Source organism: Elephas maximus, chromosome 12 (assembly GCF_024166365.1).
Source record: "Elephas maximus indicus isolate mEleMax1 chromosome 12, mEleMax1 primary haplotype, whole genome shotgun sequence".
Taxonomy (NCBI): Eukaryota; Metazoa; Chordata; class Mammalia; order Proboscidea; family Elephantidae; genus Elephas; species Elephas maximus.
Window position 1 is genome coordinate 48,997,567 of NC_064830.1, and position 17,398 is coordinate 49,014,964.

General features: G+C 40.3%; 1 protein-coding gene across 1 annotated transcript in view; it reads right to left on the minus strand.

The window, feature by feature from the left end:
* Positions 1 to 17,398, minus strand: part of ALK (ALK receptor tyrosine kinase) — a 1,066,008-nt gene that overhangs the window by 678,392 nt on the left and 370,218 nt on the right. Inside the window, exon 3 of the mRNA XM_049904948.1 lies at positions 7,227 to 7,391. Within this exon, the coding sequence (XP_049760905.1) occupies positions 7,227 to 7,391 (165 nt within the window). The remainder of the gene's footprint in view (positions 1 to 7,226; positions 7,392 to 17,398) is intronic.

Sequence of the window (17,398 nt, forward strand, 5' to 3'; positions counted from 1 at the left end):
ATTTCTATTGAGAAAGGCATCTTTTGACTTTTGAGAGTTAGTATTTTTAGTAGCAGTCAGCCTACAAGTGTTTCTTTCTCCTTCAAACCATGTAGATTCTGAGAAAAGAGACTAAATGGCCTTTGAAGCATAAGAGAGAGGCTAGGACTGTCTGTGAGGACTTCTTGGAGAAGGAGTCCCTGGCCAGCTCAGCCCAGCTCATGGGGAAGTGAGAGAGTGCTGAGAAAACTGCTGGAATCCAGGAGGCTCCTTAAAGACTGCAGAAGGGACTGAGACATCTGTTACTTCAGGGTCAGGGGGAGTCGCTTAGCAAGACAGGAAGCCCATCTCATTTAGGGACGTCAGATGTCCTATGGTGGTCTCCAAAGTGGTAGCATGATTACATTTGTTTTTATCTAAAAAAGTAAGAAGTTAATAGTATTATAAGGAGCCCTGATGGAGCAATGGTTAAGCGCTCAGCTTCTAACCAAAAGGCTGGGGTTTGAGCCCATCAGCTACTCTGCAGGAAAAAGACTTGCCAATCTGTTCTTGGAAAGATTATTGCCTACGAGGCAGTTCTACTCTGTGACATGGGGTCACTATGAGTCAAAATTGACTCAGTGGAACCTAACAACGACAACAATAGTATTATCTAATCACTAGGAAAGGACATCATGTTTGGTAAAGTAGAGGGCCAAAGAAAATGAATGGAACCCTCAATGGGATGGATTGACAGAATAGGCATAACAATGAAGTTGAATATACAAATGTTCATGAAGATAGACCAGAACTGGGTATCATCTCATTCTGTTACTAGAACCTGAGAAAGCAAAAAACCGTTTAAGACGGAAACCTGTCAGTGAAGGAAACTAAAATATTTTCCACTAAAACTAGCAATAGAAAAGTGGTCAGACTGCACCCTGTCAAAGGTGGAAAACTTGTGAGACCCAGAAAAACAAGGCGGTCCCATTGAGTTCCAGCTCTAACAGGTTTCACTGTATACAAGGTTGCCATGAATCAGAGCTCACTCAAAGGCAACTAATAACGATAGTATTATTCAGTTAGAAATATATGCATATAATTGTTGAATAGGTATGTAGCAGGGGTGCATGCTCAAAAATATTTTTCCCAGTGGGGCATACAACAGCTAAAGTTTAGAGAGCATTGCCTTCAAGTAGAAACTTGGCAGTAGACAGAAAGAGCAGAGTGTACCAAGCTGCTCCAGGGGGCTGGAGCCTGTGAATACTTGGCATGAACTGTCCCAGTCTGGATCACTGAGTATGAATAAATAAAAAGAAAGGAACATGGTGTCCTGGGGTATATAGTCATGTGTTGCTTAATGTCCATATCCACAATATGTTCTGTGAAATAGGATGTTATGTGATTTGGACATCATGCAAATACCATATTATATACAAGCAGTCCCCAGGTTACAAATGTTCAACTTAAGTACAACCCATAGTTACGGACAAGCTCCTGAAAAGCCTATTATGTATAATCTCGTAGGACCACAGACATATATGCATTTTGGCGTTGCCTGATTGGATGTTATGTGGCGCATGACTGTATATATACCATTCAATCCAATTATATTTTTCTTCTATTCTTACTTGCCTGTCTCTTCTGAATCCTTTCCCAGCTTCAAAACCAAAGGTCTTTTCTAAAGGTTGCTCACACAGACAAAGCAAGGTGAGCAATTGATTCTCCCATTAACCAGGTGACATTAAAGTGTGACCACTAAGCCCTGTGGACAAAACCATCAGAGCTGAAGCCTGCACTAGCATATTTAGCCTGTAACTCTGCAGAGAGGGGTGAGGGGGGCAGCTCTCAGGGTAAAGATGAAGACAATGTTCTCAATGACTTTCCAGTCCTGAAAGCCCTCCCATCTCCATCTCACTGACAAGTTGTCCACATGCCACCCCCTCTCCTTCCTCATTCATGGAACTTGCTCTCCACTGACTTAAAAGGGTAATTTATGAAGTCCCAGTTATTCAGGGAACAAAGGCTAAGAGCAGAAATGGGTGACTAATAGTAGGTTTCACTGGATGAAGTAGGAAGCACCGGGTAGGCTTCCACTGCTCCACTTGCCTATCAACACCCCAAAACATCAAGGGTTGCAGAGTGAGACTTAAAGCCAACTCAGTCCCCCAGCCTCAGCCTCCAGTGACAGCCGGAGCAAAGGCGGTACATCTTGAGAGAAGGTCTTTACTAAGGCTGTGCCTGCAACTCAAAAAGTAGCTCGGGTTCCAGTTACTCCTGTCTGGAGTCCACTTGAGAAGATGTTCAGGAACTCTTTTAAGAAGACTGAAGACCCTTAAGATAGGGCAAAGAATTGGAGGAAGGATAAGGGAAGCCAGGATTAATCTGCGCTTCTCTGAATCTGCCTAACATGACTTTCTGGAAGGTCTGAGAACTCACAGCCCACAGGCACAGGGAAAGGCATACATGTCAACCCAGATACAAGAGGAGAAGAGCCAAGAGCACAATGGGAGTGTAACTGAAGGCTGAGTGCTCCTTATTCAGGTGTTGCAGTACCCTCATCATCTTTGGCCAGCAGCCTTAGCCATCCCAGGACTTCAGCACAGTGTTTCTCAACCGTTAAAAAAACTAAGCCATCTTCATAAACAGAAGAATCTCAGTAACAGCTCTCCATCTAAACCCTCCACCAAACCAAACCATACCAAAACAAAAACTTGAGAATCGGTGCCCTGGAAGAGAGTTGAGTTGATACGGGTAGAATGTCAAGCCCCTCAAACCTGAGTCTACTCTTATTCTCCCTGTGAATGCATATGAGCTGGGGCTGCGGAGGGGATTCATGGCTAATCATCTGTTTTCCATTTTTAAGCTAGGGTTCATGCTAGAGATTAAATCTTGTCTTGGTGGAGAAGAAAAATCTGTTCCCTTGACTACGTTCCAAAACATGGTAAGCTGTAGACATCAAACATGCCCCTGGCACTTCTTAAAAAGTCACAGAATGCCTCAACCTAAAGATTCCTCAAGATTTTATTAATTTATAATATTGTGTTCCGTCAAGATTATCACTTTTTATTATCTTACTGCTCTGATTTGTATCTCCCTTATTATTCTCAGTTACAGGAGCCATAAATTAAAATCGTTCAGAATTTATACTCTTACAGTTCATTATCTATGATTAGTATTACCTTGCTGTCTTTTTCTGGCCCTTCTATATCCCCTGACAAGAACTATTACAATGGATTCTAAATAAATACCATCCAACTAATAAATATCAAGTAAAAAAAAAAAAAAAAAAAACCAGCGATTATACTACCCTAAAGAGCATCGTGTTGCTCCTTCTTATCTCTACAGCCGTAATCTTTTCTACCTAAACCACAGGGAGGCTGAGACTCTCAGGACTCCGGAGCCATGTTTGGAGCACAGGATCTTGCTTTGCCACTGTGCACATGGGAGCATGCCCTTTTCTCTTCCTGTACCTTCACCTCTTTCCTTGAAAGCCAAGGGACATCACCATATCAGCCTTCTTCATGAGCATCCCAAACAGCTAGTGTTGTGATGAGTTGACTCACAGAGTGATAAGCTTCCATTGCTGGGAAGTGTGAACTAACTTTCTGAACACTTATCAGTAATGTTGCAAAAGAAGTCCCTGCAACAGATCCCGTGTTCCTGGTCCCCTTTGCTTCTAAAAGGGGAGACTGGTCCTTTTTGTTCCAAAAACTGATAGATGCTGTGTGAGTATAGACATTCCCATTAAACCCTAGAAAAAAGAGAACACAAGTTTTTGACAGTGGGGAGATTCCTCCAAGTTATGTTTGGATATGTTTGCTTACTAGGGAGTTTGATAAAGTGGACAGGTGTATCCACAGTGGCTTTTGTTGTGATTGCTCACATCATTGCCTTAGTGATGTTACATGCTACCACGTGGTAAGAGCAACTATTTGTCAGAAGGATAGAAGTTAACAACATTTACTAAAAAAATGGATTCCAATCCTGACTGACTCATCTGATGGGAAAAGGTTTACATTCAATGTGTTCACCTACCCTTGGTACCCAGCTTCATAAAACATAAAGGCACCAATAAGCTTTCATACTAAGGATTACTGAGAAGAGGTGAGCATTTATGTATTCCTTTCTTCCCCCTTTCTCCTTTTTTGTTTTGTCACAGCATTCAGCTTAAAAAGAATGTGCCACAGACCACAAAGTAGAGAATGGGGGAGGAGAAATAGGAGGGAGAATGGCAATGCACAATTTATTGGCACTATTTAAAAAAAGAAAGAAAGAAAGAAAGAAAGAAAATCATAGAATTTAAAAGTTACAATGTCTGACTTCACAAATTCTACAGACTTCATAAAGAATGCAATAACCACTTGTCCTTTTCTCCTGATCTACTGAACTGTGGTCATAATTCCACCCCTATCAAATTTAAAAACAAAAATCTACAATGGCCAAAAATACATGTACTGCCAGGGCTGTTTCTAAAGGTTGGGCATTGGGATCCAGAGATATCCTTAGGGGTGGCAGAATGAGAGCAAGTCTGAAAGGCCGTCCATATCAACAGTCCAAACTTGTCTATGCCTCAGAATCATCTGAGAAAGCTGTAGAAAAAAATTTAAGCAGATCGAATGGAAATGATGCAATGAGATACTGGTTCTCATCCACCAGATTGACTATGGTGACAGAGTCTGACAATACCAGGTATATATTTGAGTGTGCACGGGCCCCTGGGTGGTGTAATTGGTTTGTAGTTGGCTGTTAACCTAAAGGGTGACAGTTTGAACCCACCCAGCTGGTCTGCAGAAGGAAGTTCTTATGATCTGCCTCCATAATAATCACAGCCAAAAAAGACTGCGTGGAATTCAGTTCTAATCTCTAACATGGGGTCACAATGAGTCAGAACTGACTTGACAGTAACGAGTTTTTTTTTTTTTTTTTTCTTTTTGGTGTACATGTAAGGTCATGTGGAGGAATACTAACACACCACTAGTGGGAGTATAAATTGATGCATCCACTTTGAAAAATGGATTGGCATTACCTAATGAAATGAAGATGCACCTACCCTGTGGCCCTGCAATTCCACTCCTAGTTACATGCTCTAGAGGAACTCTTGGGCATGTGTACCAAGAGATATGTACAAGAATTACTGTAGCACTGTTGGCAATCGCCGAAACCTGGAAACAAACTAAATATCCAATGACAGTAAAAACCAAAAACCAAACCCACCGCCATCGAGTCAAAACTGACTCATAGTGACCCTATAGGACAGAGTAGAACTGCCCCATAGAGTTTCCAAGGAGCGCCTGGCGGGTTTGAACTGCCGACCTCTTGGGTAGCAGCTATAGCACTTAATCACTACTCCACCAGGGTTTCCAATGACAGTAGAAGTCAAAAAATAAATTGTGGTATTTTTATGCAGTGGATTGATACAGCACCAGAAACAAATGAGCCACAGCTACATATATCAAAATGAACACATCACAGAACAACAGTTTAATTCCATTTATATAAAAGCTTGCAAACATGCAAAACTAATCAATATGCTATTTGGAGTACATATGTAGATGACAAAGTCATAAAGAAAGTAAATTAATGATTAACGCCCAGTGCAGAATAGTGGTTACCTCTGGGGGAAGGAGGGGTTTGTGATCTAGGTGAGGTACACAGGAGGCTGCAAAGGAACTGACAATATTGACATTCTTAAGTTCAATGGTGGGAACACAGGGGCTCATTTTATTGTTATCTTTAATCTTATATGCTATATACACTTTTTTGCACATGCTAGGCTCTATCTCAGGTCTATTAAATCAGAATCTCAGGTTGGGGTACCTAGGCAGTATTTTAAATAAGTTCTCCCAAAGATTTTGATGCACTATTGGATTAAGAGCCACTAACCTATACACACACACGCACACACTTACACACACACATCACCACACACATCAGTATCCAGGTGAAAGAAGCTTGAAGTATAAATCCAGGTCAAGCAATCCCAAAAGAGTAAAAAACAAAACAGAAAAGGTCAGCTCTAGAGGATGTCTCATAGTTCTGTTACTCTGACAGGGCTCGATGCTAATGTATAAGCCTAAGAGCATTACTGATTTCTGTGCCATCTCCAACTTTCCCGGTCAGCTGACCTGAGTCCCAGTTAGACTCTCCAGTAGCATGGGTCTGATATAATCACCCCCAAGCCACTGGGCCACACAGGAAGTAGTAGAGAGTTCCCTGGGAAAGACTCATCACAGCAAACACCTAAAGCTGGACCCACACTTGTAAGCTTTGTGATCTTGGGCAAGTCACTCTCTCTGAACCCTAGCTGTGTCATCTGCCCCGCCTTCCCCTCAGAATTGGAGCACAATGAGACAGTGTAGGAGGGCGTCTTTGCAAACAGAAAGTCTACTCTGATTGCAGAAAGCCCATGACCATTTCAGTTATTATTTCTTCCTTAAAGAAACAGAAACATAGGTTGCCAATTCCGGGTCAATAGGGTTTTCTGGGTCCAAGGAATTGGAAGCCCTAAGTTTTGGCTTGGAGAGATCCAAAGGCTGGACTAGGGCTTTTGGTGCCTTCACACCCCTCTCTAGAAACTCAGTAAATACTCAACAAGCACGTACTGCTTATCCACAGACTGCCTTTTCCAGTGCCTGGTAATTCAGGCAGGTGATATATATAAACAGCTCAGGACTGCTAGAAACACAACACAAAGCAAACATGCAGTGTGAATATTCACAAATGGCTTTGAAACTACCATTTAACCCAGCTCTACAATACCTTTCAAATTAGGGTCGTCAGATATAGCAAATAGAAATATTGGACAATAAATTAAATTTGAAATTTTTAGTATAATTTGAATAATTTTTAGTATAAGTATGTCCAAAATATCGTATGGGACATGCTTGCACTAGAAAATTATTTGTTATTCATTTGAAATTCCAGTTCAACTGAATGTCCTATATTTTATCTGACAACCCTGTTCCAAATGGGCAAACAGATCAGCACTTTTTTCTACATCTTACATTGGGAAAGCTGCATAGAAGAGAGTTATAAAATCAAATTTCCATTACTTATAAAAAATAAAAGGGTTAGATTGAGCTTGACTTTGGACTTTCATCCTCCCCTTCCTTGTATGACCCAAGAAGACATGGAGAGGCACAGACATTAAAGCAGGCATTCAAAAGAAACAGGGCAGAGTCAGGGTGGGGAAGTCTCGTAATTTCAAACAGAATTAAGCCTGGTCCTCACCCTCTGGGGTACTTTCCAGTGGCCTGTACCCTTACCTCTAGGCATCTCCTTGGAGTACTCTGCCTCGGGCCCATCCAACAAGTCCATCTGGGAGGCCTCCTCAGAGGGGACTTGGCGCCAGGACCAGCTGTGGTTCCCATGTTCGTGCAGAGGAGGGGAATACTCCAGCTCACAGGGGAAGTCGAAGCTGCACTCCAGACCTGCAATGACAGCCAGGGTCAGTGGAGCAAGCTGGTTCTCAAATCTGGCCTTTCAGCCTTCCCCTCTTCCCCCCACTCCACCTCAAGAGGTTGGCCTTCATCTCATCACAACCTTCACCCTGTAGGAGTGGCAAATTGTTAATTCCACAGGGTGCTGGGTTCCATATTGGTGGAGTAAAACATGTCCTTTTTATAACTCAGATTATGAGAGGTGTCTTTAAAGAAGGCTCGTAAAAATAGAGCGAAGAGGTTCAAAATGAGAAACTACATTCAGTGAGGTTATGTGGTAACATTGGAGGGTGCCTGAAGTCAAGTGAATAGACCCTGGCTTTGCAACGGGTGAGCCTGATTCTATGTCTGACTCTGCCATTTACCAGCTGGGTTACTCCAGGCAAGATAATTAACCTCTCTTACCCTAAATTCCCTCACCTGTAAAATGTGGTAGATAACATCTATCTCTCAAGCTTACTGTAAGAACTAGAGAGATAGTGTATTACCTACATATGTGAACCTGGTCCACAGCCAATGCTCAGGAAATCTTAGCTAGGTCTGCCTGATCTGACTTATAAGAGAAAGGCCAAAGGGACCTAGAGTTTTGTTCACATCCTTGCTTTGCCAGCCCTATAATCTACCCTTCAAATCTCCCTCCAGACAAAAAGGCCAAGGCCATGTTGGCTAATCAGGGTTTACCCTGTCTTGGGGAGAGGGAGAAAGAAGGCATGGCAAAGGCCATTGGGTGAGGAACGAGAGATGATACATAGGAGGAAGACATTCCACGGGACATTTTATTACCTTTTCCTGGGCTTTTCTGGGAAGGTTATACTTATGTACAAATCATTTCATGCTTGCTCTACTTTAGGATACACAGATCATTCATCTTCTCTTTTCCCTTCCTTACTCATTTTCTATCACCCAAAGTAGCTAAAGTATTTTGCACATGGTAGGCTTTCAATGCTCATGGATGGATTAACAGAATATGTGCCAAAATGTAGACTCCATGGGTGGTGCAAATGGTTAAAATGCCCAACAGCTAACAACGCTTGGAGGTTCAAGCCCAAATAGGCACCTTGGAAGAAAGGCCTAAAAATCTACTTCTGAAAAATCAGCCACTGAAAACCGTATGGAGCACAGTTCTACTCTGACATTTATCGGGTTACCATGAGTCAGAATAGACTCAACAGCCATGGTCTTTTGCTTCTCTCTGTGTGTGTGTGTGTCTGTGTGTGTGTGTCTGTGTCAAAATGCAGGCTATTCAGCCACCTCTACTTCATCTTCAGCCCAACTGTGGATATGAAGAAGGAATGCCTATGTGATATAGAGGAAAGAACATTCAACTGGGACCATGGGGAATCTGGTTGGGGTTCAGGCTTGGCGAGTTGCTTCTCACGTGTAGACCTTGGTTTCCTCACCTGAAAAACGAGGAGTTTAGACTAGATGATTCTAGAAGCCAGCACAATAGTGATGCCTGAGTGCCAGCTCCAGCTTTGCTACTAATTTGCTGGAGACCTTGAATAAGCCACTTAATTTTTCTAATATAATTTAAGATGAGACCTAGACTGGATGTTTTCTAAAACCCCTTCTTGATTTGACTTGAAGATTCCAAAGTCCTTGCTTTGAGAAGGGTAATAGCTAATATGATAAATCAATCTGTGTGACAGTGCTAATAGGTTCTAACTCCCAATTAACATTTGCACATTTTAACAGCTGCTTCTGGAGCTACTGCTATCGTTATCTCCAAGATGAGTCCAGTGTAGACATTTCAGAACGCAGCAGAGAAGTGGGGCTGCTTACTTTAGCACAGGCAGCAGATCGCTGTACTGTCCTTTGATCACACCCATAAGCAGCCACCCCTGCCCTGGAGTGGGAGTAAAATAATTCCCATTGACATTAGCCAAACTAAGTTTAAGGGGGAAGAAAAAAAAAATCCTTCAATTACACTTCTATTAAGTATCTCTGTTTCTTGGCTGCTAGAGATTTATGGTCCCAGCTGTTCTCTAGGAGCTGCAATTCTCTGGTCCTGAGGTTAATACCATGCGCTCTTTCACGATTCAGATAATTCACCTTTATAATGGTAAGCTGAAATGGGTAGATCTCATCTTGTTTGAGCTGACATGCTCCTTGCTGCCTACATATTTTATCAGCTGTGAAGACTTTCTACCTGCCTCTGGGGGCTGAGCTGCTGCTATGAGTTGGTGTCCATAAATTGCTGACTGCTTTCATCTTCAAGACTTGTTTGCCAGGCACCTGGTTTTGATAGTAGTATACAAGGAGAGAACTGGTCTGATATTTTGATCCTTATGAGGAAAAATGTAACCATTAAACTTGGCTCCTTTGGACAGTGTCAAAAGACCTGTCCACATTATTGAATGATAAAGACAGAAGGTGGGAGAGAAATCTACTGGCTACCCCTATCCTCACTTTGACAACTATTGGTGCCATTTCCCAATCTCCAACTTCAACAACCATGCCCTATTCTGATTTTTCTCCAATTACAGATGTGCAGATTCAAGATAGCGGTGTAGTCAAATGCACCATGCCGTCCTTCTACAGCAAAGACCTAAAAAACAAAGTGAAACAGATAGAGATGAAAACCCTGGAATCCTGAGCTTCAAATGAAAGGATATAGAATTAGATCAAACACTGATTGGAAAAAGAAAAAGAATGGCAGAAGTGAAGGGGGAGAGATACGGGGCAGAGGTGCCCTTCCAGAGAGCCCAGCACAGTGGGGCCATTTTGAGACAAAGCCAGCAGTGATCCTGGGTGAGGAGCATAGGAAGACAACATCTTGGAACTCCCAATAAGAGACAGAGAAACTGTTGGTGTCCCTGGAGTGAAGCAAGGTGAGCAGGACATGAACTGGAGCTAAGGAGGGAAAATACAGGAAGGAGAATGAGAGCTTCAGGGGTACCTGTATACACAGAGAAGGGAAAGAGCCAGGAGCAAGAGACAGGACAACTCTCCGGTGGTGGTGCCTGACCTATAAGACAGGTGGCAAGCATGGAGTGAAAGACAAAACCACCCCACCCTTTTTTTTCTCTCTCTCCCCATCCCACCTGTATGACCGCCCCACCTCTACCTCACTGGAAAGAGTGCCAGCAAGACCCCTGGCTGCCCTCCCCTGCCTGACCTGCCCCTCTCTGCCCAGGAAAACACCTGTGTGACCTCAGATGCTTGCCCCAGCCCTCCCCCATGTGGAAGAGCATCTGCACACCCCAGCTGCCTGCCTCACCCCCTCCTGTAGGAGAGAGTGCCTTCGTGTCCCCTAGACACTCACTTTGTTCCTTGCCTGTTGCATGCCTACCTAGTGAGTGACTGTGAGCATTCTTGTACCACGAGATGGTGTCCACACAGTACAGCCTCAACTGTCTCACACACACAGTGAACAGCAATAATGGCTTGCTCTGCCAGTAGCTGCACTATCCATCTGGAGGCAGGAAGTGAATGTCCCTGTGCCACAAGATGAGTAATCCTTGAAGCATGCCTGACCTGCCCACACTGATAAATCAAAACAAAACAAATCATAAATAAATAAAACAACACCTTAATGCTACAAAGACAGCAGACAAGAGCCAGTCATACAAAGAAACAAGACAAGATGGTTCAACCAAATAACCAAAACAAAGAGGCAGAAAATCTTCCCGAGAAAGTGATGGCAACAGAACTGCCTGATAAGAAATTCAAAAGGCTTATATATAGGGTCCTTAAAGAGATCAAGGAAAACATAGACAAAACACTCAAATAATTCAAGAAAACAATACAAGAACAAAATAGCAAATTAAATAGATAATTAGAAATCTTACAAAAACAGCATCTAGAAATATATAACAATAACGATAAATATCAGAAATAGATAATTCAATGGAAGGACATACAAATACAGTTGAAACAATGGAAGAAAGAACTAGAGAAGTAGAGGACAAACCCCTTGATACCAATTTGTTTGAGGGACAATCAAAAAAGAATGGAAAAAAAATGAAAAAGCCTAAGAACTCTGTGGGATACTATGAAGAGGAGTAATTTACATGTGATGGGAATCCCAGGACATGAGGAGACAAAAAAAAAAAAAATTTTTTTTTGAAGATTTGCTGGAAGAAAACGTTCATGAAAGACAAGAAGATTTCCATCCAAGAAGCTCAATGACCTCATACAGGATAGACCCCAAAGGAAAGTCAACAAGGCATTTCATAATCAACTTTCCATGTCCAAAGATAAAGAATTCCAAGAACACCTCAGGAAAAACAAAATATTGCCTACAAAGGGACTCAAATAAGACTAAGCTCTGATTTCTCAGCATAGACCATGCAGACAAGAAGGTAATGGGATGATATAAAATTCTGGAAGAAAAGAATTGCCAACCAAGAATCATATACCCAGCAAAATTGTGTCTCAAAAATGATGGCAAAATTAGGACATTCTCAGATAAACAGAAATTAAGGGAATTTGTGAAAACCAGACCATACTTACAAGAATTATTAAAGGGAGTCCTTCAGATAGAGAACCAACAACAGCAGACAACAACCTGAGAGTAAGCCACACAATGGCATCATCAAGATGCCAACCAAGATAGAGAAATCTCAAAAGTAAAATGAAGCTACAGAACTGAAAAGAGAGAACCAGAGATGTCAATCTGTAATTGACGACAACTACAAAGCAAAAAGGGGAAATGAATGGGGTAGTTACAGAACTTCCACATGGAGAGGAAGTCAAGGTGACATCTAAAAATAACAGATTGTTTTAAAAAAGGATGATAAAGGTAAACCTCACAATAAACACAAAGAAAATTAACAAACCTACCTATCAAAATAAAGAAGAAAATCAAAAACACTCAGTAAACACAAAACTGACAAAAACAAAGGAAATGAAAAGACAATCCAAGAACAAGAACTCAGCACAGAAAATTAAGTGGAACAAAGAAACTGTGAACATCACGAAGAAGAAAAAATAAAGCATAACAAAATGACAGCAGTAAATTCATATCTATCAATAATCACACTGAATGTAAACAGGTTAAATGTACCAGTCAAAAGGCAGAGAGTGGCAGAATGGATAAAAAAAGTGACCTAACAATATGTTGCCTACAAGAGACACATCTTAGACACAAAGATAAAGAGGTTAAAAATCTAAGAATGAAAAAAAGAAATCAAGCAAACAGTAACCAAAAAAGAGCAGGAGTGGCAATACTAATCTCTGATAGAATGGACTTTAAATCAAACTCCATTATAAGAGACACCACAAAACAAAAACCAAAGCCGTTGCTGTCGATTCCGACTCATAGCAACCCTATAGGACAGAGCTGAACTGCTCCATAGGATTTCCAAGGAGAGACTGCTAAATTTGAATTGCCAACTTTTTGGTTAGCAGCTGTAGCTCTTAACCACTGCACCACAAGGGCTCCATAACAGACAAAGAAGGACATTACATAACGATTAAGGGATCAATACATCAAGAGGGCATAACCATAATAAATGTCTACACAGTCAGTTACTGAGCTCCAAAATACTTAAAACAAATGCTAACAGAAATGAAAAGAGAAATAGACAGTTCTACAATAATAGTAGGAGACCAACACACCACTTTTGACAATGGATAGAACAACTAGAAGGAAACTCAACAAAGATACAGAAGATCTAAATAAAACGATCAACCAATTTGACCTCATAGACGTATAGACAGCACTCCACCTAACAGCAGCACAGTACATATTCTTCTCCAGGGCACATGGGGCATTCTCTAGAATAGATCATAACGTAGGCCACAAAGCAAGCTTCAAAAAATTAAAAAAAAATCAAAATAATATAAAACATCTTCTCTGATCACAATGCTATAAAATGAGAAATCAATAATAGGAAAAACAAGTGAAAAAAATCAAATACTTGGAAACTGAACAATGCCATGCTAAAAACCACTGGATAATAGAAGAAATTAAAAATGAAATTGAAAAATTCCTAGAATCAAATGAGAATGAAAATACAATATACCCAAACATTTGGAACACGGTAAAAGCAGTGCTCAGAAGACAATTATAGCAACAAATCACACATCAACAAAGAAGGGCCAAAATCAATACCTTAACCCTACAACTTGAACAAATAGGAAAAAAAAACAAACAAACAAATAAATAAATAAATAGCAAAGGAAGCCCACAACTGCCAGAAGAAAGGAAACCATAAAGATTAGAGCAGAAATAAAGGAAATGGGAAAATAAATTGAAATAATTATTAAGGACTAAAGCTGGTTCTTTGAGAAGATCAATAAATTGACAAACCACTGGCCAAACTGACAAAAGAAAAAAAGGAGAAAATGCAAATAGCCCAAATAAGACCTGAGATGGGGAACATGACAACAGAACAAACTGAAATAAAAAAGGATCACAACAGATTACTATGAAAAATTACATGCCAATAAATTTGAAAATCTAGAGGAACTGGACAAATTCCTAGAAACACACTACCTATCTAAACTAACACAAACTGGTGTAGAAACTCTGAACAGACCTGTAACAAAACAAGAAAATGAAGAGGTTAAAAAACAAAAAAACAAAACAAAAAAAACCTACCACTACCAACAAAAAGCCTTGGGCCAGATGGTATCACTAGGGAATTCTTCCCAATGTTCAGAGAAGATTTGACACCAATAGCACTCAAACTATTCCAGAACAAAGAAAAGAAAGGAATAATCCTGAATCCATTCTATGAAGCTAGCATAACCCTGATACCAAAGTCAGGCAAAGACACCACTGAAAAAGAAAATTATAAACTGATATCCTTGTGAACACTGATGCAAAAATTCTAAACAAAATTCTGGCCAATAGAATCCAACAGCATATAAAAACAAACAAACATCATGACCAAGTGGGATTCATACCAGATATGCAAGGATGGTTCAACAACAGCCAGCATTATTCTCAGTAGAGAAAGTCTGAAAGTGTTCACCCTGAGAACAGGAACCAGACAAGGATGCCCTTTATCAACACTCTTATTCAACACTGTGCTAGAAGTCCTAGCTACAGCAATAAGCCAAGAAAAGGAAATAAAGGGTATCCAAATTGATAAGGAAGAAGTAAAACTATCCCTATTTGCAGATGATATGATTTATACGTAGAAAATCTCAGAGAATACACAAGAAAGCTACTGGAACTAATAAAAGGATTCAGCAAAGTGGCAGAATACGAGATCAACATACAAAAATCAGTCAGATTCCTCTGTAGTAACTAAGAGAACATAAAAAAGGAAATCAGGAAAACAATGCCATTTACAATGTTGTTGTTAGGTGCCATTGAGTCGGTTCTGGCTCATAGCAACCCTATGTTCAACAGAACAAAACACTGCCTAGTCCTGCAACATCCTCACAATCTTTTGTTATGTTTGAGCCCATTGTTGTATCCACTATGTCAATCCGTCTTATTGAAGGAATTCCTCTTTTTCACTGACCTTTTTTTTTTCTACTTTACCAAGCATAATGTCCTTCTCCAGCAGCTGGTCTCTCCTGATAACATGTCCAAAGTATGTGAGTTGAAATCATGTCATCCTTGCATCCAAGGAGCACTCTGGCTGTATTTCTTCCAAGACAGACCTGTTCATTCTTCTGGCAGTCCATGGTATATTCAACATTCTTCGCAAACATCATAATTCAAAGGCACCAATTCTTATTTGGTCTTCCTTATTGATTGTCCAGCTTTCGCATGCATATGAGGAGATTGAAAATACCATGACTTGGGTTAGGTGCACCTTAGTCCTCAAGGTGACATCTTCTCTTTTTATCAATTTAAAGAGGTTTTTTTTGTAGCAGATTTGCCCAATGCAATGTGTTGTTTTATTTCCTGACTGTTGTTTCCATGGGCATTGATTGTGGATCAGAGTAAAATAAAATCCTTGACAACTTCAATCTTTTCTCCATTTATCATGATGTTGCTCATTGGTCCAGTTGTGAGGATTTTTGTTTTCTTTATGTTGAGGTGCACTCCATACCGAAGGCTGTGGTCTTGGATCTTCATTAGTAAGTGCTTCAAGTCCTCTTCACTTTTAGCAAGCAAGGTTGTGTTATCTGCATAACACAGGTTGTTAATGAGTCTTCCTCCAATCCTGATGCCCCGTTCTTCTTCATATAATCCAGCTTCTCAGGTTATTTGCTCAGCATACAGATTGAATAAGGTGAAAGGATGGAACCCTGATGCACACCTTTCTTGATTTTAAATCATGTTTAGTATCCTTTTGCTTTGTTCAAATGACTGCCTCTTGGTCTATGTACAGGCTGCACATGAGTATAACTAAGTGTTCTGGAATTCCCATTTTTTGCAATGTTATTCATAATTTGTCATAATCCACACAGTCAAATGCACTTGGATAGTTAATAAAACACAGGTAACCATCTTTCTGGCATTCTCTGCTTTCAGCCAGGATCCATCTGACATCAGCAATGATATCCCTCATTCCACATCCTCTTTTGAATCCAGCTTGAATTTCTGGCAGTTCCCTGTTGATGTACTGTTGCAGCTGCTTTTGAATGATCTTTCAGCAAAATTTTACTTGCACGTGATATTGATAATATTGTTTGATAATTTCCACATTCTGTTGGATCTCCTTTTTTTGAAATAGGCAAAATACTGATCTCTTCTAGTTGCTTGGCCAGGTAGCTGTCTTCCAAATTTCTTGGCATAGATAAGTGAGCATCTCCAGTGCTGCATCTGTTTGTTGAATCATCTCAATTGTTATTTCTCAATTCCTGGAGCCTTGTTTTTCTCCAATGTCTTCAGTGCAGCTTGTACTTCTTCCTTCAGTCACATGGGTTCTTGATCATATGCTACTTCCTGAAATGGCTGAATATTGACCAATTGTTTTTGGTACAGTGACTCTGTGCATTCCTTCCATCTGCTTTTGATACTTTCTGGGTCATTTAATATTTTGCCAGCAGAACACTTCAATATTAAAACTCAAGGCTTGAATTTTTTCTTCAATTTCTTTCAGCTTGAGAAATGCTGAGCATGTTCTTCACTTTTGGTTTTCTAACTTCAGTCTTTGCACATATCATTAGAATATTTCACTTTGTCTTCTTGAGCTGTCCTTTGAAATCTTCTGCTCATCTCTTTTACTTCATCATTTCTTCCATTTGCTTTAGCTACTCTGTTCAAGAGCAAGTTTCAGAGTCTCTTCTGACATTTGTTTTGGTATTTTTTTTCTTTCCTGTCTTGTCAATGCCTTTTTGCTTTCTTCATGTATGATGTCCTTGATGTCTTCCCACAACTCTTCCGGTTTTCAGTCATTAGCATTTGATGCATCAAATCTATTCTTGAGATGGTCTCCAAATTCAGGTGAGATATACTCAAGGTTGTATTTTGGCTCTCGTGGACTTGTTTTAATTTTCTTTGGCTTCATCTTGAACTTACATATGAACAATTGATGGTCTGTTCTGCAGTCAGGCCCCTGGCCTTGTTCTGACTGGTGATATCGAGCTTTTCTATTGTCTCTTTCCACAGATGTAGTCAATTTGATTCCTGTATTTTCCATCTGCTGAGGTCCACATGTATAGTCACTGTTTATGTTGTTGAAAAAAGGTATTTGCAATGAAGAGGTCATCAGTCCTGCAAAATTCTATCATGTGATTTCTGGTGCCTTTTCTATCACCAAGGTCATATTTTCCAACTACTGGTCCTCCTTCTTTGTTTCCAACTTTTACATTTCAATCACTGGTATTTATCAATGCATCTTAATTGCATGTTTGAGCAATTTCAGACAGAAGTTCATAAAAATCTTTAATTTCCTCATCTTTGGCATTCAGGTGAGATATACTCAAGGATGTATTTTGGTTTTCGTGGACTCTTTTTAATTTTCTTCAGCTTCAACTTGAACTTGCATATGAGCAATTGATGGTCTGTTCTGCTATCAGCCCCTGGCCTTGTTCTGACTGATGATTGGAGTGTAAATTTGAATAATAGTCATGTTAACTGGTCTTCCTTTTAGGCGTATGGATATTATCCTGTCACTGACAGCATTGTACTTCAGCATATATCT